Source organism: Panthera leo, chromosome A2, assembly GCF_018350215.1.
Source record: "Panthera leo isolate Ple1 chromosome A2, P.leo_Ple1_pat1.1, whole genome shotgun sequence".
NCBI lineage: Eukaryota > Metazoa > Chordata > Mammalia > Carnivora > Felidae > Panthera > Panthera leo.
Window position 1 is genome coordinate 57,276,524 of NC_056680.1, and position 17,767 is coordinate 57,294,290.

At 55.5% G+C, this 17,767-nt stretch overlaps 1 protein-coding gene and 1 long non-coding RNA gene across 2 annotated transcripts; one reads left to right on the forward strand and one right to left on the reverse strand.

The window, feature by feature from the left end:
* Nucleotides 1-1,961: 1,961 nt before the first annotated feature.
* Nucleotides 1,962-11,134, reverse strand: LOC122204751. Its single transcript, XR_006195772.1, has 3 exons — nucleotides 10,953-11,134; nucleotides 5,842-5,921; nucleotides 1,962-3,382 (listed from the first exon to the last, which is right to left on the reverse strand). It is a non-coding gene; the product is annotated as an uncharacterized LOC122204751 (long non-coding RNA).
* Nucleotides 11,135-11,163: 29 nt separating this feature from the next.
* Nucleotides 11,164-12,233, forward strand: DNAJB8 (DnaJ heat shock protein family (Hsp40) member B8). Its single transcript, XM_042912384.1, has one exon. It carries the CDS (start codon nucleotides 11,443-11,445, stop codon nucleotides 12,133-12,135), a length of 693 nt encoding a protein of 230 aa, XP_042768318.1. The 5' UTR covers nucleotides 11,164-11,442; the 3' UTR covers nucleotides 12,136-12,233.
* Nucleotides 12,234-17,767: the final 5,534 nt, after the last annotated feature.

The window sequence follows — 17,767 nt, forward strand, 5'->3', positions numbered from 1 at the left end:
TTGCAGCTGTTTCCTTCCGCCGTCCCATCTGTCCCTCCCCAGCCCGCACTGCGGGGCTCCCTCGGGGACCCTGGGAAAACATTGTCCCTCTCCTTCTCCCCACCCCTCCCACCCGGGTTTGGCTGTACTGATTTGGGGTGGGGCTGTGATCCAGGTCTCCCAGGCTTTGAGGGGCTGCTGGGATGGGCCCCTCCCTTTCCTCAGAATTCAGGAACGGAGGGGACGTTTTTACACAAGCGCACATCACACTGCACCACTGCCGATACCGTCCGGACAGCATCGGAGCGTCTCCTCTGCACCTCACACTGCCCCGTGCTGTCCCTTCGCCTGCTGTAGCGGCAGCCTCCTCCCTGGCCCTTGCCCCCGGCTGGTGCCCTGCAACTTGTCTCTTCCGCCAAAGGGATCTTTCTTAACCTTTTTATTTCAATGATGAAATATTTCAAACACCCACAAAGATAGCTAATACTAGAATAAATGCCATGGTACCCCCCGGTATTGGTTTTCTTTTTAAAAAAAATTTTTTAATGTTTATTTATTTTTGAGAGAGAGAGAGAGAACACGAGCAGGAGAGGGGCATGGAGAGAGGGAGACACAGAATCCAAAGTAGGCTTTGGGCTCTGAGCCGTCAACATAGAGCCGGATATAGGGCTCGAACCCACGAACTGTGAGATCGTGACCTGAGCTGAAGTCAGATGCTCAACCGACTGAGCCACCTGGGCGGCCCTAGTTTTCTAAGCTGCACAGCAAATCCCAGACTCGGCAGCTTAAAACCACGCACACAGTGCAGAAGCCCAGGCGTGGCTTAGTGGGGTCCCACAAGGCTGCCCTCAAGGCATTGACCAGGACTGGGGTCTCGGCAGAGGCTTAACTAGGGAAGGGTCTGCTCTGCTACCAACCTCGCTCAGGTTCTGGCACAACTGAGGACCCTGTGGCCATAGGATTCACAGCAGCTTGCTCCTTCAAAGCCAGCAACACACACTCTGGAGAGTGGCCAACACCAGGGAGTTTTATATAAAGTCCCGCAATCCCGGGAATGGCATCCTATCACCTTTGCCGTATTCTATTGGTGATATACATGTCCCAGGTCCTGCTTACCTTCCAGGCTGCAGACACCAGGAGGCAGGAGAACCGAGGCAGCTTGCAGTCCCTCTGATGCCCCCTCATCTCATGTTAAGAAAGAAAACATCACAGGGGCGCCTGGGTGGCTCAGTCAGTTAAGCGACAGACTTCCTGTCAGGTCGCGATCTCGCGGTTTGTGGGTTCGAGCCTCGCGTCGAGCTCTGTGATGACAGCTCGATGCCTGGAGCCTGCTTCGGATTCTGTGTCTTCCTCTCTCTCTCTCTGCTCCTCTCCTGCTTGTGCTCTGTCTCATTTGGTTTATTTAACCCCCCCCCCCCCCAAATAGAGAAAACATTACAGGTGTATTGAACCCTCTGAACCTTCTTACCTGCCTTCCTTCCCTGAAGTAGCTAGGGCTTGATGACTCCCATGTAGGTTACATTTTTTTGCTACATGTGTATGAATCCTTATGCCATAGCTCACGTTATTCTGCACGTTTTTACATTTTGCACAAATGGTATCTTAACAGTAGGGTTTTTTTTCTATGACTTACTTTTTTTGGTTTACTATCACGTTTATGATATTCTTTCACACGAATATATGAAGTTCTGTTCCATTCATGTTTCGCTGCGGTATATACTATGTCATCATATAAATATAACACAATGTATTTGCCAATCCTCCTGTTTTCTATTATTTAATTTTTTAATGTTTATTATTTTTCAGAGAGAGGGAGAGAGAGAGAGAGAGAGAGAGAGAACAAGCAGGGGAGGGGCAGAGAGAGAGGGAGACACAGATCTGAAGCAGGATCCAGACTCCGAGCTGTCAGCACAGAGCCTGATGTGGGGCTCAAACTCACAGACTGTGAGATCATGACCTGAGCTGAAGTCGGATGCTCAACCGACTAAGCCACCCAGGCACCCCCCTCCTGTGTTGTATTATAAAGAGAGCATATGCTTGCTGTTCTCATCCCTCCTCCATGCATGAGGGTTTCTCTGGGCACAGAAGCCTAGAAGTGGAATTGCTGAGTCAAAGGATTTAGTACCCTCACATCTCCAAGATAAGGCCAAAGAATTTTCCAGACTCGTTGTTCCCATTGACACTCCCACCAGCAGGGCAGGGAATCCACGTTGCTCTATCCACATCCTTGCCAGCACTTGGTAATGTCTGCCTTTTACATGGTTACCAGTTTGTTGGGCGTGAAATGGAACATCATTGTTGTAGAGAGATTATTCTAGAACATGCCATTGATCACATTCTCCTTGTGCTTCAAATCCACCCGAGGGCTCCCCAGCTCGGGACCTGATCCAAGCTCTTGAGTTCGGCATCTGAGCCTTGCATGACCTTTGCACCCCCATAGGCCCTGCCCCCTCATTGTCTCTTCAGTCCCAGGCACAATAGACCACAGACGAGGCTCTCCCACCACGCGAGGCTTTGTGCTCGCTGCTCCCTCTGTGTGAAACCACCCCCCTGTATCAAGGCCCCTGCTTTATTAAGAAATAAATAACCAAACAGACCGCCTGTATGTTTTGAACGTTCACATTAAAGAAATGAATGCCTTAGGCACAGTAAAAACACAAATGCAATATAACCGTACTTTTCAAATGGTGGCTTCAGGGTTCAGACCAGAGTTCTCCACCTCGATAGCACTGACGCTGGGGACTGGATCATTATTTGTGGTGGAAGATTGTCCTGTACCTCGTAGGATGTTTGGTGGCATCCCTGACCCCGCCCCACGAGATGCCAATAGCAACCCTACCCCCTTGTCATGACAATTAAAAATGCCTCCTGTCATTGTCCCCTGGGGAGGGAGGGCTGTTGAGAGCACTGATTTAGGAAGAGGTTCATTTATAATGCACTCCGTAGTCTGAAAGTGCTTACAGCCCTATGATGAACATTTTCTTCCCACCTGGAAATACTGTTTTTTTCCACGACCGAGCAATTTATACCCTTGGGAAAGGACATCCAGAGTCTAAATCCGAGGACCTTCACATGTGTGAGGCTAATGTCACCTCTCTCAATAGACCCTGCTGGAACTGCCCTGTTTAAGCCCTGCCCAGATGTCACCCCAGGTGTCTCCAATGCTTGTTGCAGCTGCCTTCACGTGTTTGTGGGTCTCTGCTCCTTTCCCACAGCCTGGGATTGGGAGGGCCCTCTGTGGGTGTGGGTGACACAGCTGAATTCTGCTCTGTTTCCAGCTCGCACCTGCACCAGCGCAGAAAGATGTGTGGATCTGAATTGCGAATTGCATGGAAGTCACCTAGGCCCTTCTCCAGTTGACCCAGTGAAACCCAGATGTGTGCTGGGACCCCGGTGAGCAGGCCTGGAGAGGGGATATGGGAAGGTCAGGGTGAGGAAGAAGGAAACAGTTCTGGCCAGAGAGGTGGGCCAGACCTCCCCAGTGTGGGTGGGCAGGGGCATCTTTGGAGACACCGTACCCTCAATGCACAGCAGGGCTGCAGGCCTTGTGGGAGGCACCTGTGTGCCTGTGTGTACACGTGGACACTTGTGTTCGTGTGTATAGGCACACACATATTGCGTGGGGGCGTGGATGCCTGACACGCATGTGGAGGTGGGTGGGGCCCTATCTGCCTACCCTGTCTGAAAGAGAAGGCTTGTCATCCTCCTTCTTCTTTGTTTTTCCTCATGGCAGCTATCACTACCTGACATTATATTATGTTTATTTATTATTAGTTTCTTGTGTCTCTCCCTCTAGCTGTCAACTCCATGAGGGCAACGCCCTGGCTAGTGTGTTCACTGGCATATATACCTGCAGCACCCAGAGGAGTGCCTGGCTTATAGTACATGTATGCATAGGTGCTCAAGAAACATATGGGATAAGTGGTTGGATGGATAGATGAAGGGCTGGCTGGCTGGATGAGTAAGTGGATGGATGGATGGATGGGTAGATGGTTGGACAAGGAAGTGGATGGATGGATGGATGGATGGATGGATGGATAGGTGGATGGATGTATGGATGGATGGATGAGTGGATGGATGGATAGGTGGATGGCTGGCTGGATGGATGGGTGGATGGATGGATGGATGGATGGGTGGATGGATGGATGGATGGATGGATGGATGGATAGGTGGATGGATGGATGGATGGATAGGTGGGTGGATGGATAGGTGGATGGATGGATGGATGGATGGATGGGTGGATGGATGGTAGGTGGATGGATGGATGGATGGATGGATAGGTGGGTGGATGGATAGGTGGATGGATGGATGGATAGGTGGATGGATGGATGGATGGTTAGGTGGGTGGATGGATCGGTGGATGGATGGATGGATGGATGGATGGGTGGATGGATGGGTGGGTGGATGGATGGATGGTAGGTGGATGGATGGATGGATGGATAGGTGGGTGGATGGATAGGTGGATGGATGGATGGATGGATGGGTGGATGGATGGGTGGGTGGATGGATGGATGGATGGATGGATAGGTGGGTGGATGGATGGATGAATGGATGGGTGGATGGATGGATGAATGGATGAATGGATGGATGGATGGATAGGTGGGTGGATGGATAGGTGGATGGATGGATGGATGGATGGATGGATGGGTGGATGGATGGGTGGATGGATGGATGGATGGGTGGATGGATGGATGGATGGATGGGTGGATGGATGGATGGATGGATGGGTAGGTGGGTAGATGGATAGGTGGATGGATGGATGGATAGATGGATAGATGGGTAAGTGGGTGATAGGTGGGTGGATGATTGCTGGTATGAATGTGTGCATATGCATGTAAGTCTTGACTCTGGAAGATACTTCAGGCTTCTTTGTTCTATACTCTTTCCAGAAAGACCCAGGATGCCCCACATTCCAGAAGCTACAGAGGTCCATGGTGTGTATGTAGGCAGTGGGGGTTGAATCATCCTGGAGGCTTAGGATGAGCTGTTGGAAGTGGGATCAGAGCTCTGCCTAGGGTTGCCCCATGCAGGTATGGTCTGAAGACTAGGGCACTATGGGTGGGGAGAGGAGAGTGGCTGCCCTAACAGGCTGGTGCACTTTGGAACACGGTGGGGGCGGTCCCCACAAATGATGCCTTTGCTCAGGCAGTAACCCTCCACTGGAGGCTAGAACTGAGCTTCCAGAGACCATGTGGACCACTACCAGGAAGGGTGTTACCCGGGTAGGGGTTGAGGGGAAAGGATCCTGGGGACCCAGTGGGCACCCATTACCACGGGCCAGGAAGGTTGAACAGGACACTTTTCTGGACGTCTTGGGGGAGGGAAAGCAGGTCTGAGCCACGTCTGTGTCAGGACCTAAGCTGAGATTGTCCTGTTACCTCTGGAGAAGAAGAGAGGCCCGCCCTGCCTGGCACTGGGCATTCACTGTCTCTTCTACCTGTCTAGTAACCCACCACTTGACCAACCCTCTATCAGCGCACCAATTTATATGCTCATCGACCCTTCTACCCATCCTCCCACAGACCTGTCCATCTACTACTCCTTCCCTTCATTCATCTGTCTGTCTGTTTTTCCATCCATCCGTCTATCCACCCGTTAGGCTAGCAATCCCACATACACAGCCTTTTCTCTGTTCTAAGCTGTCCTCACAGCAATCCTATGAGGAAATGCTATTATTATTCCCACTTTACAGATGAGATGTAGAAAGTGAGAGACAGAGAGGTTAAGTGACTTCCCCAAGAACACACAGCTGGTAAATGGCAGAGCTGTCTGACCTGACAGGCTGAGCTCTGAACCTCCCAGTTTTCTGTTCAGCCATCTAGCCACCCTTATAGCTGTCCATCATTCAGTCCCTTCACTCACCTGTCACTGTCCATCCAGTGGCCCATCCATCGCTGTCACCCATCCATCCTGAAGGTAATGCAGTTAGAGAACCAGGGGCCCTGAGGGGAGAGAAGGCCCGGACTGCCCATCTGGCTGGGCTGGGGTGGACTGCGGGGGTGGGGTGGGCTGCCCCGGGCTGGGCAGGGCTGCATGAGGCTGGAGGGAATTAGCCGAGTGACTGCCAGGATCATCTAATTAGGAACGCTAGTGATAAGAAGATAGGATCGAGGGTGATTAGAATCCTTTTAAAAAGCCACTCCATTAATTACAGAGACAGAGAGGGGCCTCTGGCTGCTCAGAATACCAATTGGCTGCCTAATCGGCCTCCATCAGCTCGCCCTGGGGAGGGTTCTTGGGACCGCTGTGTGACCTTGGGTGTGCCCTGCCCTCTCTGGGCCTCCCCGTGCATGCACTGGATCAGGCTCTTCCTGAGATCACCTGGTCACCCAAGGTCCTCTTTTTCTTCCCAGGCCATGGCTTGCGGGGGGCAGGCAGGCCCCCTGAGGCCCTGAGGGTGGGCCTCAGACTGGGGACACAGAGGCTGCAAGCCAGGGAAGTTAGCCTGGCTCCCCAGGGAGGAGGCAGTCCTGACAGGGAGGAGTTTTCCCACCGCACTGGTGAATGAGGAGAGCAAGGGTCAGAGAGGGAAAGTGAGCAAACAGCCAGTGGTGGTCAAGGGTGTGGGGGCTGAACTCAAGTCATGCCTGCACATCCCTGTGTCCTCACGCAGGCCCTGGGGAGGGACTCAGACGCCTCTGCTCTTAACACTTTTGGTCTTAGGATTTCAGAGGACACGACTCAGAACGATTTTCGGCAGGGAATATCACCTCTGCCAAGTTCCACACCTTTGTCTGTAGGAAGCTCGCCCCACCTCGTCCTTGGTAAGCTGGAGAGGGCCCCCCATCTTCTGAGATCCTTGGGCAGTGAGCAGCTGAGATCTGCCTCTGTGTTGTATGCCCATCCTATAAGCCCTGGGACAGCCCTGAACCCTGGGGGTCTCCAGCCCTGTCTCCATCCTCGCTGCCTCCTACAGATGGACCACCCCAGGGTGGGGCCTCAGGCTGAGCACAGGGCCTGGGGTCAGAGAAGTGCAGAGATCTTTGCTGGGGGAGCTCCAGGACCACAGGAAAGTTCCTCTTTGCAAAGACATTACAGGTCAAGTCTCAGGCAAGGCAGGCAGAGGGGACCCTGGGTCGAGGGGAAGCATCTCATCATCCTGGGTCCCTTGTCTCTTAATTGGATGTAAGCAGCCACACAGCGTCCTGATTGTGTGGCCATGGGACCCTCAGGCGTCTCCTGTAGCTCCCTGACGGATGTTGCATGACCCCATTAGCATCACCGTAAACGTATGACCATCCCTATGTCCACCATCAACCTCCCTCTTCCCCACCATCGCCATTATGACCATCCCCGCCTCCTCCAGTATCGCCAGCAATCGCACCAGGTCACTATCATCACATCGTCACCAGCGCCACATCCCACCTCTGACGCCACCGCCACTGTCACCACCGGCCTCCACCTCGACAGTATTCACGTTCCTTGACCCACGTCACCGCCATTAGTGTCACCAACACCATCTTCGTCTCAGCCAGTGTCACCCTCGCCACGACACCATTGCTACCATCACTGCCACTACCCTTACTGTTGTCACCACCACCCGTGTCACCACCAGTGTCCCCTGGCCCAGTGTCCCCACTGCCCACCTCCCTCCTCATGCCCACCGTCATTGTCGCGTCTGTCACCCCCACCGCCCACACCACCTTCCCCTGAGCCACTGTAACCATGACCGCGTGCACACAGCTGCTGACCGTGACAGGTATGAAGACACAAAGTGTGAGTTTTCACAACCAGGGGACGAACCTGGGCACGTAAAGATCAGGGAAATGAGGCATCACCGACGGTCTTGGTCTGCTGCCCCAAAGTGGCGAGATCTTAAGAGTTTGCCTGGAAGCTGCTGGAATCTCACGATCTTCTGGGAAGGCCCCCCCCGCCCCCCGCCGCCCCGCCCCTGAGCATCTCAGCCTGCATCTCTGAAGGGGGGCGGTTCTCAGAGGGTTGCCCAGAACTTCCTGCAGACCTCCAGTTGCCGTCGGCCCACAACGGCCTCTCTCTCCTCTGCTTTCCGTAGCTCATGTATTGGCAGACTCCACCCCGGAACCACATGGGGAAGGGGATTCTGGAAAATCTTCCCGAATTCTCTAGGACGCCGAGGGGACCATGGAGGAGGGCGGCGGCAACGCTGAGTTAGCAACAGAAACTCCAGGACATCGCACCTGCTGCTTCATCACCATCAGCATCAACACCGTAGCTAGAGCACATCGTGACTGTTGTCAGCAAGCCCTCCATTGCTGTCACAGGTCCTGTCATGTTGAGCAGCGCTTCGGTCACCAGAGCATTGCCATCGCCGGCAGCACCAGGGCCACCCCCCACCCTCCGCATGCTGCAAGATCACCCACTCCCTAAGAGGATTGTGCCTCCCCACCTGTAGCCTGAGACGTGCGGACACTTCCTGAAGGAGTGCCATTCCCCACCTTGCTGATGCTGGCCTTGGCCTCATGGCATGAGCAAGGGCGACGTACATCCCATCCCGGGAGAAGTTTCCAGAGGCACTCCGCCTTTCGCCCGGCTCTTTCTCCCACCCTCTCTGCCACGAGAACGCCACGTTCCAGACCGGAGCCCTTCCTCATCCGGAATCCCAGATGAGAAGACGTGCGAGTTGGAACCCCAGCAGCTGACAGAAGTGGGCAAGGCCTAAATGGCTGTTGTAAGGCTCTGGGATGTGGGGGTTGTTACCAAAGCAAAGCTGTACAGCACGCAACTTCCTCTACTCCATTGCCTTTGTCACCATCACCGTCACCAACGTCACCACCTCCAGGACCATGGCTGCCATGACCACCCTCCCCGATAGGAGCCTTTCCATCACCTCCCCATCACACCTCCACTGTCGCTATCAACGGTGCCCAATGACCGTCCATCCCGTCCATTGTTACACATCCAGGGTCAGTGTCACCACCACCAGCACCTTGTCTGTCATTATCAACTCCACTATCACTGCCATACTTACTCTCACCCTCACCACTGCCTCCATGTCAGAAATGCTACCCTAATCACCTCCACCATGTTAACAATGCCTTACTGGCCACCACACACCCCCTTCGCCGTCACTATCCCCACAGTCGTCACCGAGAATTGGGCAGGCAGGCAGCTTTCCCCAGGTCCAATGGGCAGGCCCGTCGAGAACAGGCTGTGACTACAGTGACAGAAACAGTTACAAAAATAAAGAAGCGTTTTCATCTGTAGCTACACTCAGTGGACTTATTCTCGGTTGTCTATTTCCTCTACTGAGTGATATGTGTTAGGTGTCAGCCCATGTGGCAGATGGACACGGGGCACAGAGGACAAGTCCTGCTCCTGGGGAGGTGTATGGGGGTGACAGCATCTCTCACTCTAGGTCAGGCTTGCAAAGTGTCTCCAGATTCTGAGTTCCACCTCCTGGCATTTGGGATTGGCCAGAACCTGCTGTTCCCTGTTAGGTTCTGGGAATGTAGCACTGACAGGAAGGGAAGGAAGAGAGAAAGAGAGAGAGAGTACAGACAGGGGTATGGGGTAGGGACTAGAGAAAGGAAGACGGGCAGGGAAGGAAGGAAGGAGAGAAGGCAGAGGAATGCCTTCTTAAAACATTTTTTTATTACATTTATTTATTTTTGAGATACAGAGTGCAAGCGGGAGAGGGGCAGAGAGAGAGAGAGAGAGAGACAGAATCCGAAGCAGGCTCCAGGTTCTGAGATGTCAGCACAGAGCCCGACTCAGGGCTTGAAACCAGGAAGCGTGAGATCATGACCAGAGCTGAAGTCAGACACTTAACCAACTGAGCCACCCAGGCGCCCCAGGAATGCCTTCTTAGGTAGGACTTAGTGATCCCAACAGCTCTCTCCTCGCGGATGCGCTTACTAGGCAGTTTAGCCTGTGTTCCACCCCAACTGGAGGGGGTGAGGGGAAGGGAGTAAGAGACGTCAATCAGTAAATCAGTATAGTTCCTTGCTATTTCTAAGTACGATCATGGGATCATAGAATTAAGGATCTACATGGGAGCAAGAATTAAGGAAATGTAAATGCCTAGGAACCTGTGGTTACCTCACTCACCTTGCTAGCTTACTAAGTCACAAACTGGGTGACTTAACAGAGGGGCGCCTGGGTGGCTCAGTCGGTTAAGCGTTCGACTCTCGGTTTCAGCGCAGGTCATGATCTCATGGTCCGTGAGTTCGAGCCACGCATCGGGCTCTGTGTTGACAGTGTGGAGTCTGCTTGGGATTCTGTGTCTCTCTCGCTCCCTATGCCTCCCCCACTCACGCTGTCTGTCTTTCTCACAAATAAATAAACTTGAAAAAAAAAAAAAAGAACAAAAGCCCCAAATGGCAGAAACGTAACCTCTCACAGTCCTGGAGGCCGTAAGTCCACGAGCAAGGTGTCACAGGGCCGCACACCCTCCCTCTGGCCTCTGGCGACTTCAGGCTCTCCCTGTGCCACACTGCTACCCCTCTGTTCTGTATGTCCCTGTAAGGACACTTGATAATCCAGGATGCTCTCATCTCGACACCCCTAATTTAATTACATCTGCAAAGATCTCTCCTCCAAATAAGATCACATTCACAGGTTCCAGCGATTAGGACAGGGACGTAGCTTTTGGGGAGGCCACGATCTAACCCACTACCCCCATTATCAATCCCGATTTCTCTTTCTTCCAGAGTTGCGCAGAATGCTTCTTTCCATTTGCTGTCCTCAGACAGCCCTGGGTTTGCCTCTGTCTCTCTCTCACTGACCTGCTGTGTGACCCTGAATACATCCTGCATGTCTCTGAGCCTCAGTCATTAAACAAACGTTTACTGATCACCAGGCACGGAACACCCCTGCCTTTGTGGGGCTGACCTCTGAGGATCTGACCCCCTATTAAGGGGTACAAGAAGAATGAATTCCTGCGCCTGCCTCCCTGCCTGATTCCCCACTTCGGGCCCCCTCACTCCATCCCAACAACCCAGCTAAGTGGGCCTGTGGCAGGAAGGCCTCCCTCCCCCTCCCTGACCAAGGCTCACCTAGGCCCGATCCTGCAACAGATTCTGCCTCTGCTCCTTGGCTCCCAGGAGCTCAGCCAACAGACCCAGAGTGACCAAACTCCAAATTCCAGGCCCACCAAGGTGCCCACCTCTTTGGCAGGGGCAGGCCAGGTCCAGAGCTGGGGGATTTGCCCCGCCCCGGGGGGGGGGGCTGATGTCACAAAGGGCCCAGCCTCTGCTCCGCAGGGGGGCCTGCCCCTGGCCTGGCCCCACTGTGGCAGTGCTCCCTCCCCCTCCCCCTGTCAGTGGAGGCGCCCACCTGTCCCTGAGAACTGGTACTATGAAAGGGTAGACTCACTGGGCAGAGCCGTGCCCGGAGCCAGTAGATTCCAGCAAGGCCCCCCCCCCGCTGAGGGAGCCACACCAGCTGCTGCCTCCTCTGAGCCCATCCCTGCCACCCAGGCCACCGGTGCCCACCTCACCTTCTCCCCCACCTTCGCCTCCCCCTTCTCCCCACCCCCGCCTCGGCATGGCCAACTATTACGAAGTGCTGGGGGTGCAGGCGAGCGCCTCCCCAGAGGACATCAAGAAGGCCTACCGCAAGCTGGCCTTGCGCTGGCACCCGGACAAGAACCCCGACAACAAGGAGGAGGCTGAGAAGAAGTTCAAGCAGGTGTCCGAGGCCTACGAGGTGCTGTCCGACTCCAAGAAGCGCTCCGTGTACGACCGAGCAGGCTGCAACAGCTGGCGGGCCGGTGGCGGGGCCAGCACCCCCTACAGCAGCCCCTTCGACACCGGCTACACCTTCCGTAACCCCGAGGACATCTTCCGCGAGTTTTTCGGTGGCCTGGACCCCTTCTCGTTCGACTTCTGGGACACCCCTTTCAACAGCAACCGCGCTGGCCAGGGCCACGGCCTGAGGGGGGCCTTCTCGGCCGGCTTTGGCGAGTTCCCGGCCTTCATGGAAGCCTTCTCGTCCTTCGACGCCCTGAGCCGGGGTGGCGGTGCCAGCCACACCACCTTCTCGTCCACCTCCTTCGGGGGCTCCGGCAGCTCGGGGTTCAAGTCGGTGATGTCGTCCACCGAGCTGGTCAACGGACACAAGGTCACCACCAAGCGCATCGTGGAAAACGGGCAGGAGCGCGTGGAGGTGGAGGAGGACGGGCGGCTCAGGTCAGTGACCATCAATGGCAAGGAGCAGCTCAAGCAGGTGGACAAGTGACCCAGGCCGCCTGGGCCCCTGGCCTGCCACCCGCCGCCGCGCCCCAGGGCGTGAGTGTGGCTGATGCTTAATAAAGGTGCCAAGTGAGTTCATGAGAACAGCTTGCCTGCATGTGGCGGGGGGGGGGGGGGGGGGGGGGGGGGGGGGGAGAGGGGGGCAGTTGCTGGGGAGCGTGGGGAACCTGCTTGGCAGGCCGGGCCCCAGCCGCAGAGGGGCGTGTATGCTCTGGCCCGTGGGTGCCGCCTGTACATGTGGGCCGTGTTCGTGGTTTGTGACCCCTCTCGTGCCGTGACTGCCTATCCTTCTCGGCCCAGCTTTATGACTCTGAGCCTGCCGTTGGCTCTCTGATGGGGCCGCATCATCCTCCCAGGGCCTCCCAGCTCCACGTCTCAGCCCCCTGCCCCCCAGTGATTTTTCATTTGGCCATCGTGCCCAACCCAAGCTGCATCGCTTCACCTGCCTTGCTGTAAACCGTCAGTGGCTCCCACTGCTCTAAGCATAAAGACCTCAGGCCTCATCCTCACCATGAGGCCCTAGTGGCCTGGCCCCTGAATGCCTTCCTGGTCTCACGTCCCGGCAACCCTCACTCTCTAAGCTCCAGACATACTGACCTCCTCTCTATTTCTCCATGGAAACAAACGTCTTGCAACCTCAGGGCCTTTGCACACGCTGTTCTCCCTGGTAATTGCCCACTCATCTGTAGGATTTTGCTCAACCACCACCTCTTCAAAGAGGCCTTCTGAGGACTGGGACCCTGTTATATAATTTCCAGTTGACCCCCAAAGTAACCCTATGTAGGAGGGACTTTTGCCTGAGGGTCACATGTGTGGACACTGTGCACACGTCTCTGTCTGTATATGTCCAGCACAGAGAAGTGGAAGATGGTTTGAGTTCAGTCTGCTGCCCCAGTGGACCATAAACACAAAAACAGGAGCTCTGATCCTGTTTTTGCTCATGTCCAGCACCTACCCCAGGGCACGAAGACAGTAGATACACAGTAAATATTTGTTGTATGAAGGTGTTTGCATGGGCATGCTTGTGTGTGTTTGTCCATGACCCTGAGTGAGGTTGCTACAGCTGGACCACAGGGCTCTGTCCTCGGCATTGTGTCCTCAGTGTTGGCACTAGGGCATTGAAGGAGCCACAAAAGGCACGGGCCTCACATTCTCAGACACACTCCATTGGGAGTGAGCTTCCCATCACGGAAGGAGTGACAGTGCCGAATTCTGATTCTGTGTGGGCCTGCCGAGTGCTAGTCTTTTAAAAATATTTTTTAAGTATATTTTTATGCTGAAGCAATCTCCAGTTTCAGATGTGTCCTGCACTTTTAATTCAGCGCAATTCAAGAGATGTGTATTGGGCGGATTATTATATGCCAGGCACAGCGCCAGGTCCTGGGGATACAGCAATGGGCAAGACAGATTCCTGCACCGATGGGGCAGACGTCGTACTGGGGAGCCAGAGAACAAGCAGGTGTGTGGAACATTGTCCCCTGTCCCTGTCATAATGAATGTGAGGGAGGAAATACAGGCAGGTAGGCTCATGGAGAAGGATGGGGTCAAGGGCACGGGCAGGCGAGTTTTCAGTTGGGGAAGGAAGTGAGATCAGGGACCATGTAGTTATCTGGGGGAAAAGCATTCTCGACAGAGGGAAGAGTAAACGCAAACCCTGCCCTGTTGAGGAACAGCAAAGAGGCCAGTGAGGGCCATACCCACAGTTCCATTTGATGCCCACGCTCTCCCAGATCGTAGTCGTTGACCCACGTTACATAAGAGGAAACTGAGAGGAGCGTCACATAACTGGCAAGTGGCTGAGCCAGGATTTCATCCAAAGGATTTACCTTCAAAATAATAATGGTAACAATAACAATAATAATAATAATCGCGGCAACAAAGGAGGAGTGTGCCTGTGAGTGTGTCTGCCAGTGTGTGTGTATGCGTGTGTGCACGCATGCACGAATGCATCTATGAAAGATCGGCATGCTGGCAATTCCTTATTCCTTGGGGGCTGGAGTGGAGCCAGAAATAGAGGCGATTCCAGGCTTCAGGGTTCAAGGCCGATTAGTGACAGGGTCTTTGGTTCCCAGGCTGCGAAGAGGGGGTGTGTGGGCGTGGCCAGGAAAGGCACTGTGAGTACCAATCATCCTGGGGCCTGATCAGGTTTTGCTCACCTATGCATCTCGACTCTTGGCCTGGTAAGTAGTAGGTGTCCAATAAATGATGTGAAATGAAAGGAGGTCGGAGCACACTGTTCCAGGGAACAGCAAGAATCAAGGGATGCGTTCAGAGGACAGCTTCCAGAACTCATGATGGGTGAGACTTCTGGGGAGGCCATAAACCTATAGGGGAGGGTGGGATCTAGCCAAAGACAGACCTGGGAGGAATTCATTCCCATTTCCCAATGCACACTTAAGCTGAGGAGCACCCATCATGGAAGTCAGGGTGTGGTGCTGGAAGCCTGCAGGTGGACCTGGGTACTTATCTCCAAGGGGAACCTGTTGAAGGTTTCTTCTAAGAAGTCAAGGGGCATCACCCCAGATCTCTAGGGGATACAAAGCCCCTTGGGTGCTGCAAGTGCCCTGGCTGAGAGGACACTGTAGGTGACCTGGCTGTTGGCCGCACCTCCAGGCTCTGCCTAGCCTCTAGCTTCTCGGGTCCCGCCTCCGGGAGCCTCTGGGACAGACCAGCAGCTGGAGGTCTCCTAACCATGTTACCGGAGGAGCAGGAGAGCCCCATGACGCACAGAAGGTTGAACCCCAGCTCCCAGCCCTGCAATGGGACTAACTTCATCAAAGCCCCCACTACAGCATTAACCACCTGACCTGTGCCCCTGCCGACCTGCTAATTTCACCAATTACTGGCCAACCGCGGCTGCATCAAGTGGGCCCGCTTAGCTCTGACAGCTGCTGGGCAAATCCAATTACGGCCGGCCGCCCAGGCCGCATGTCCATGGCCCTGGAGCTGGGTGCACAGCACAGATCCGGGTGCTTGCAAAGCACTGGTGTTCCCAAACACCCCCAGGATCCCCGGGCCAAGGCTCACGGCTGGCACTCCCTTCCTTTCACCAAGCCTGGCCCCAAAGCCCGTGCTTTCTCTCTCCAGCTCAGACCTGTGACCGATCATGGCATTCCCCTCCCAAACTCCTCCTGCGGCTGCCTGACTCGGCGCCTACTGTATCTGGCCACAAGTGTGCCGGGTCGTCAGCCACCCCGCTGAATCCTGTCTCAACCCTTAGTCCCCAGACAGACTGAGGAACTGAAGCCCGGACAGGCTGGGGTGCACCTAGGGATGCACAACCGAAGATAAAGTCCAAACTCCCCAAATGGGCATTCGGGGCCCCTGCTGCCTTTCTAGCCGCACGTCTCACCCGCCCCCCACAGGCACTGGCTGCCGGGCCTGTACGAGCATCCACGGCTCGTACATTCTGTTCCCACACTCTGAGCCACCCTTCTCACCTCCTTTGGCCTGCCTGTTAAATTCATCCTTGGGGGCCTTGCTTCCATTGTCACCCCCTTGCAGAGGCCTCCCCGGGCCTCGCCGGAGCAGGACCTTCTGGCCGAGGGAACCCGGCCGTCTGGGCCTGGCTTTGTGCCAGGTGCCGAGACTTGCGGCAGCGAGGAAGCCTGGGGCCCCCACAGAGCCCCCATGGCCCAGCACGCACACCCTGACTTGGCCAGGCTGGTTGGGTCCAGCTCTGTCCCACTTCTCATGCAAGAGTGCCCTGGGGGGGGGGGGGTGACATTGAGGGCCCGCTCCTGGCCCAGCCTCAAGGGGCCTCCTAAGCGGTGAAGGGCCCCACCTTCAGAATGTAGCTCCTCATTTCCACTGCTGCCTCCTGGACCCCCCATCACTCCCCTGGACATTGTGTCAGCCTCCCCCTGGGCTGCCCTGCCTCCTCCTTTCTCCTCCTTCATGCTGTTCTTATCCCGGCAGACAGAAGGATCTTGTGAAAAAGAGTCTGAGGAGACACTCAAAGGAAAAGCCAAAGTCCTAATGGTGGCTACAAGGCCCTGCATCAAGGGCCCCCTGCGACATCCGTGGTTTTCCCATTGCTACCTCTCCTCCAGCCCCACTTGCCTTCTCACCAGCCTGTACACATACCTGGCATGCTCCTGCCTCAGGCTCTTTGCACTGGCTGTACCCTCTACCTGGACCCTCCCCCCAGCTTGCCAAGCAGTCACCTCATTCCACACCTGCCTTCCGGTCTTTGTGCCTCTCCCTAGGCCCCCCTCACTCTCTCTGCTGCTGTCCTGCCTCGGGACTTTTGCACATGGTGACCCCTTTACCTGAAACACCTCTCCCCACTCAGCCCCACCCAGCTAAACTCCTGCCAACCCCTCTGGTCTCTTCCCAGATGCCACTTCCTCAGGGAGACCTCAGACCTAGTCAGGCTTCCCCTTCTCCACCCCTCACCTCACCCCAGGGTCCCCCCCTCATCCCTCCAGGGCCCCTGGAACTTGAAAGGGACCCAAATCAGGTAGGGAAGGAGTGGGGTCCCCATCACGGGTTGGACAACATGGCATCCCGGCATGTTCTTCTGGCACTAGGATTTAGTGACACTGGAACATTTTACAAGTCAGGGCACCAGAGCCCTGGGGAGGGATGCTCCCTGGTTCACAGAGCAGGTGGGGAGCCAGCTCTGCAACCTGTCTGCTATGAGTAGCCTCAGGCCTGGCCAGCAGTGTGACCCCCACAGGCGTGTTTCCACCGGAGTCTGGTTTTTGCATGGACTGGGGTTGGGGGGCAATGTTCTCAACCCTACTGAGTCCCCAGGAAGAACTTTGTATGCATACTCTCCCCAGGGACTTGCACCAGCCCAAAAGAGGGCTATGTGCCCCCATTTTACAGATGGGGAAACTGAGGTTCAGAGGGTTAGAGACTTGGTCAAGGTCATACTGCCATGTGGGGGGAGCCTGTTCTGCCCTCCTCATCCTTCCCCCCACCCCTGCACCCAGGGCCTGGGGCGGGGTGGGTGGGGCCCAGGCAGCCTCTGCCCGCCCTCCCTCCCTCTGGCCAGTCGATGTTATCGCAGCTGATTTAATTTCAAAGACGGATTGAGCCTTGGCGGGAGGGAGAGAGGCTAATCGCAGCTGCCATCTGCCCCGTTGTCATGGGGATGGGCTCCCAGCAATTGTGCAGGGGCTGGACCCAGATAAGGGCAACACAGTGGGCTGGAGGGGACTGCAGTGGGTGGGGTGGGGATGGGCAGGACGATGGGGGAGCAGGGCGAGACACAGGAGGAGGAGAGACCCATGGCCCCAAGAGAGGCAGGGGGCACTGAAGCACAAGGGCACAGGGGTGTCAGGGAGCTGGGGGAGAGGGCTCAAGGGTGCCCGAGCACAGAGAGACACAGAGAGACTGAGAGACACCGGAAGGCAGCTGGCAAATGGATGGCTGAGCAGAGGCTACGGGCAAGGCCAGTGATTGCAAGTCGGGTGACAAGAATGCCTTGCTCGCCCACTGCCCTCCTGGCCAAAGACTCGGACCGTGGCTACAGGGCCCTGCTGAGCCAGGCCGTTCAGCCATGCCATCGTCTCCCACAGCGGCACTGCCACTGGGCCGGGGCCTTGGTGGGACATTCAGACCTCCCCAGACTGCCCCTCTACCTCAATGTCACAGACCCCGGAGTCCCT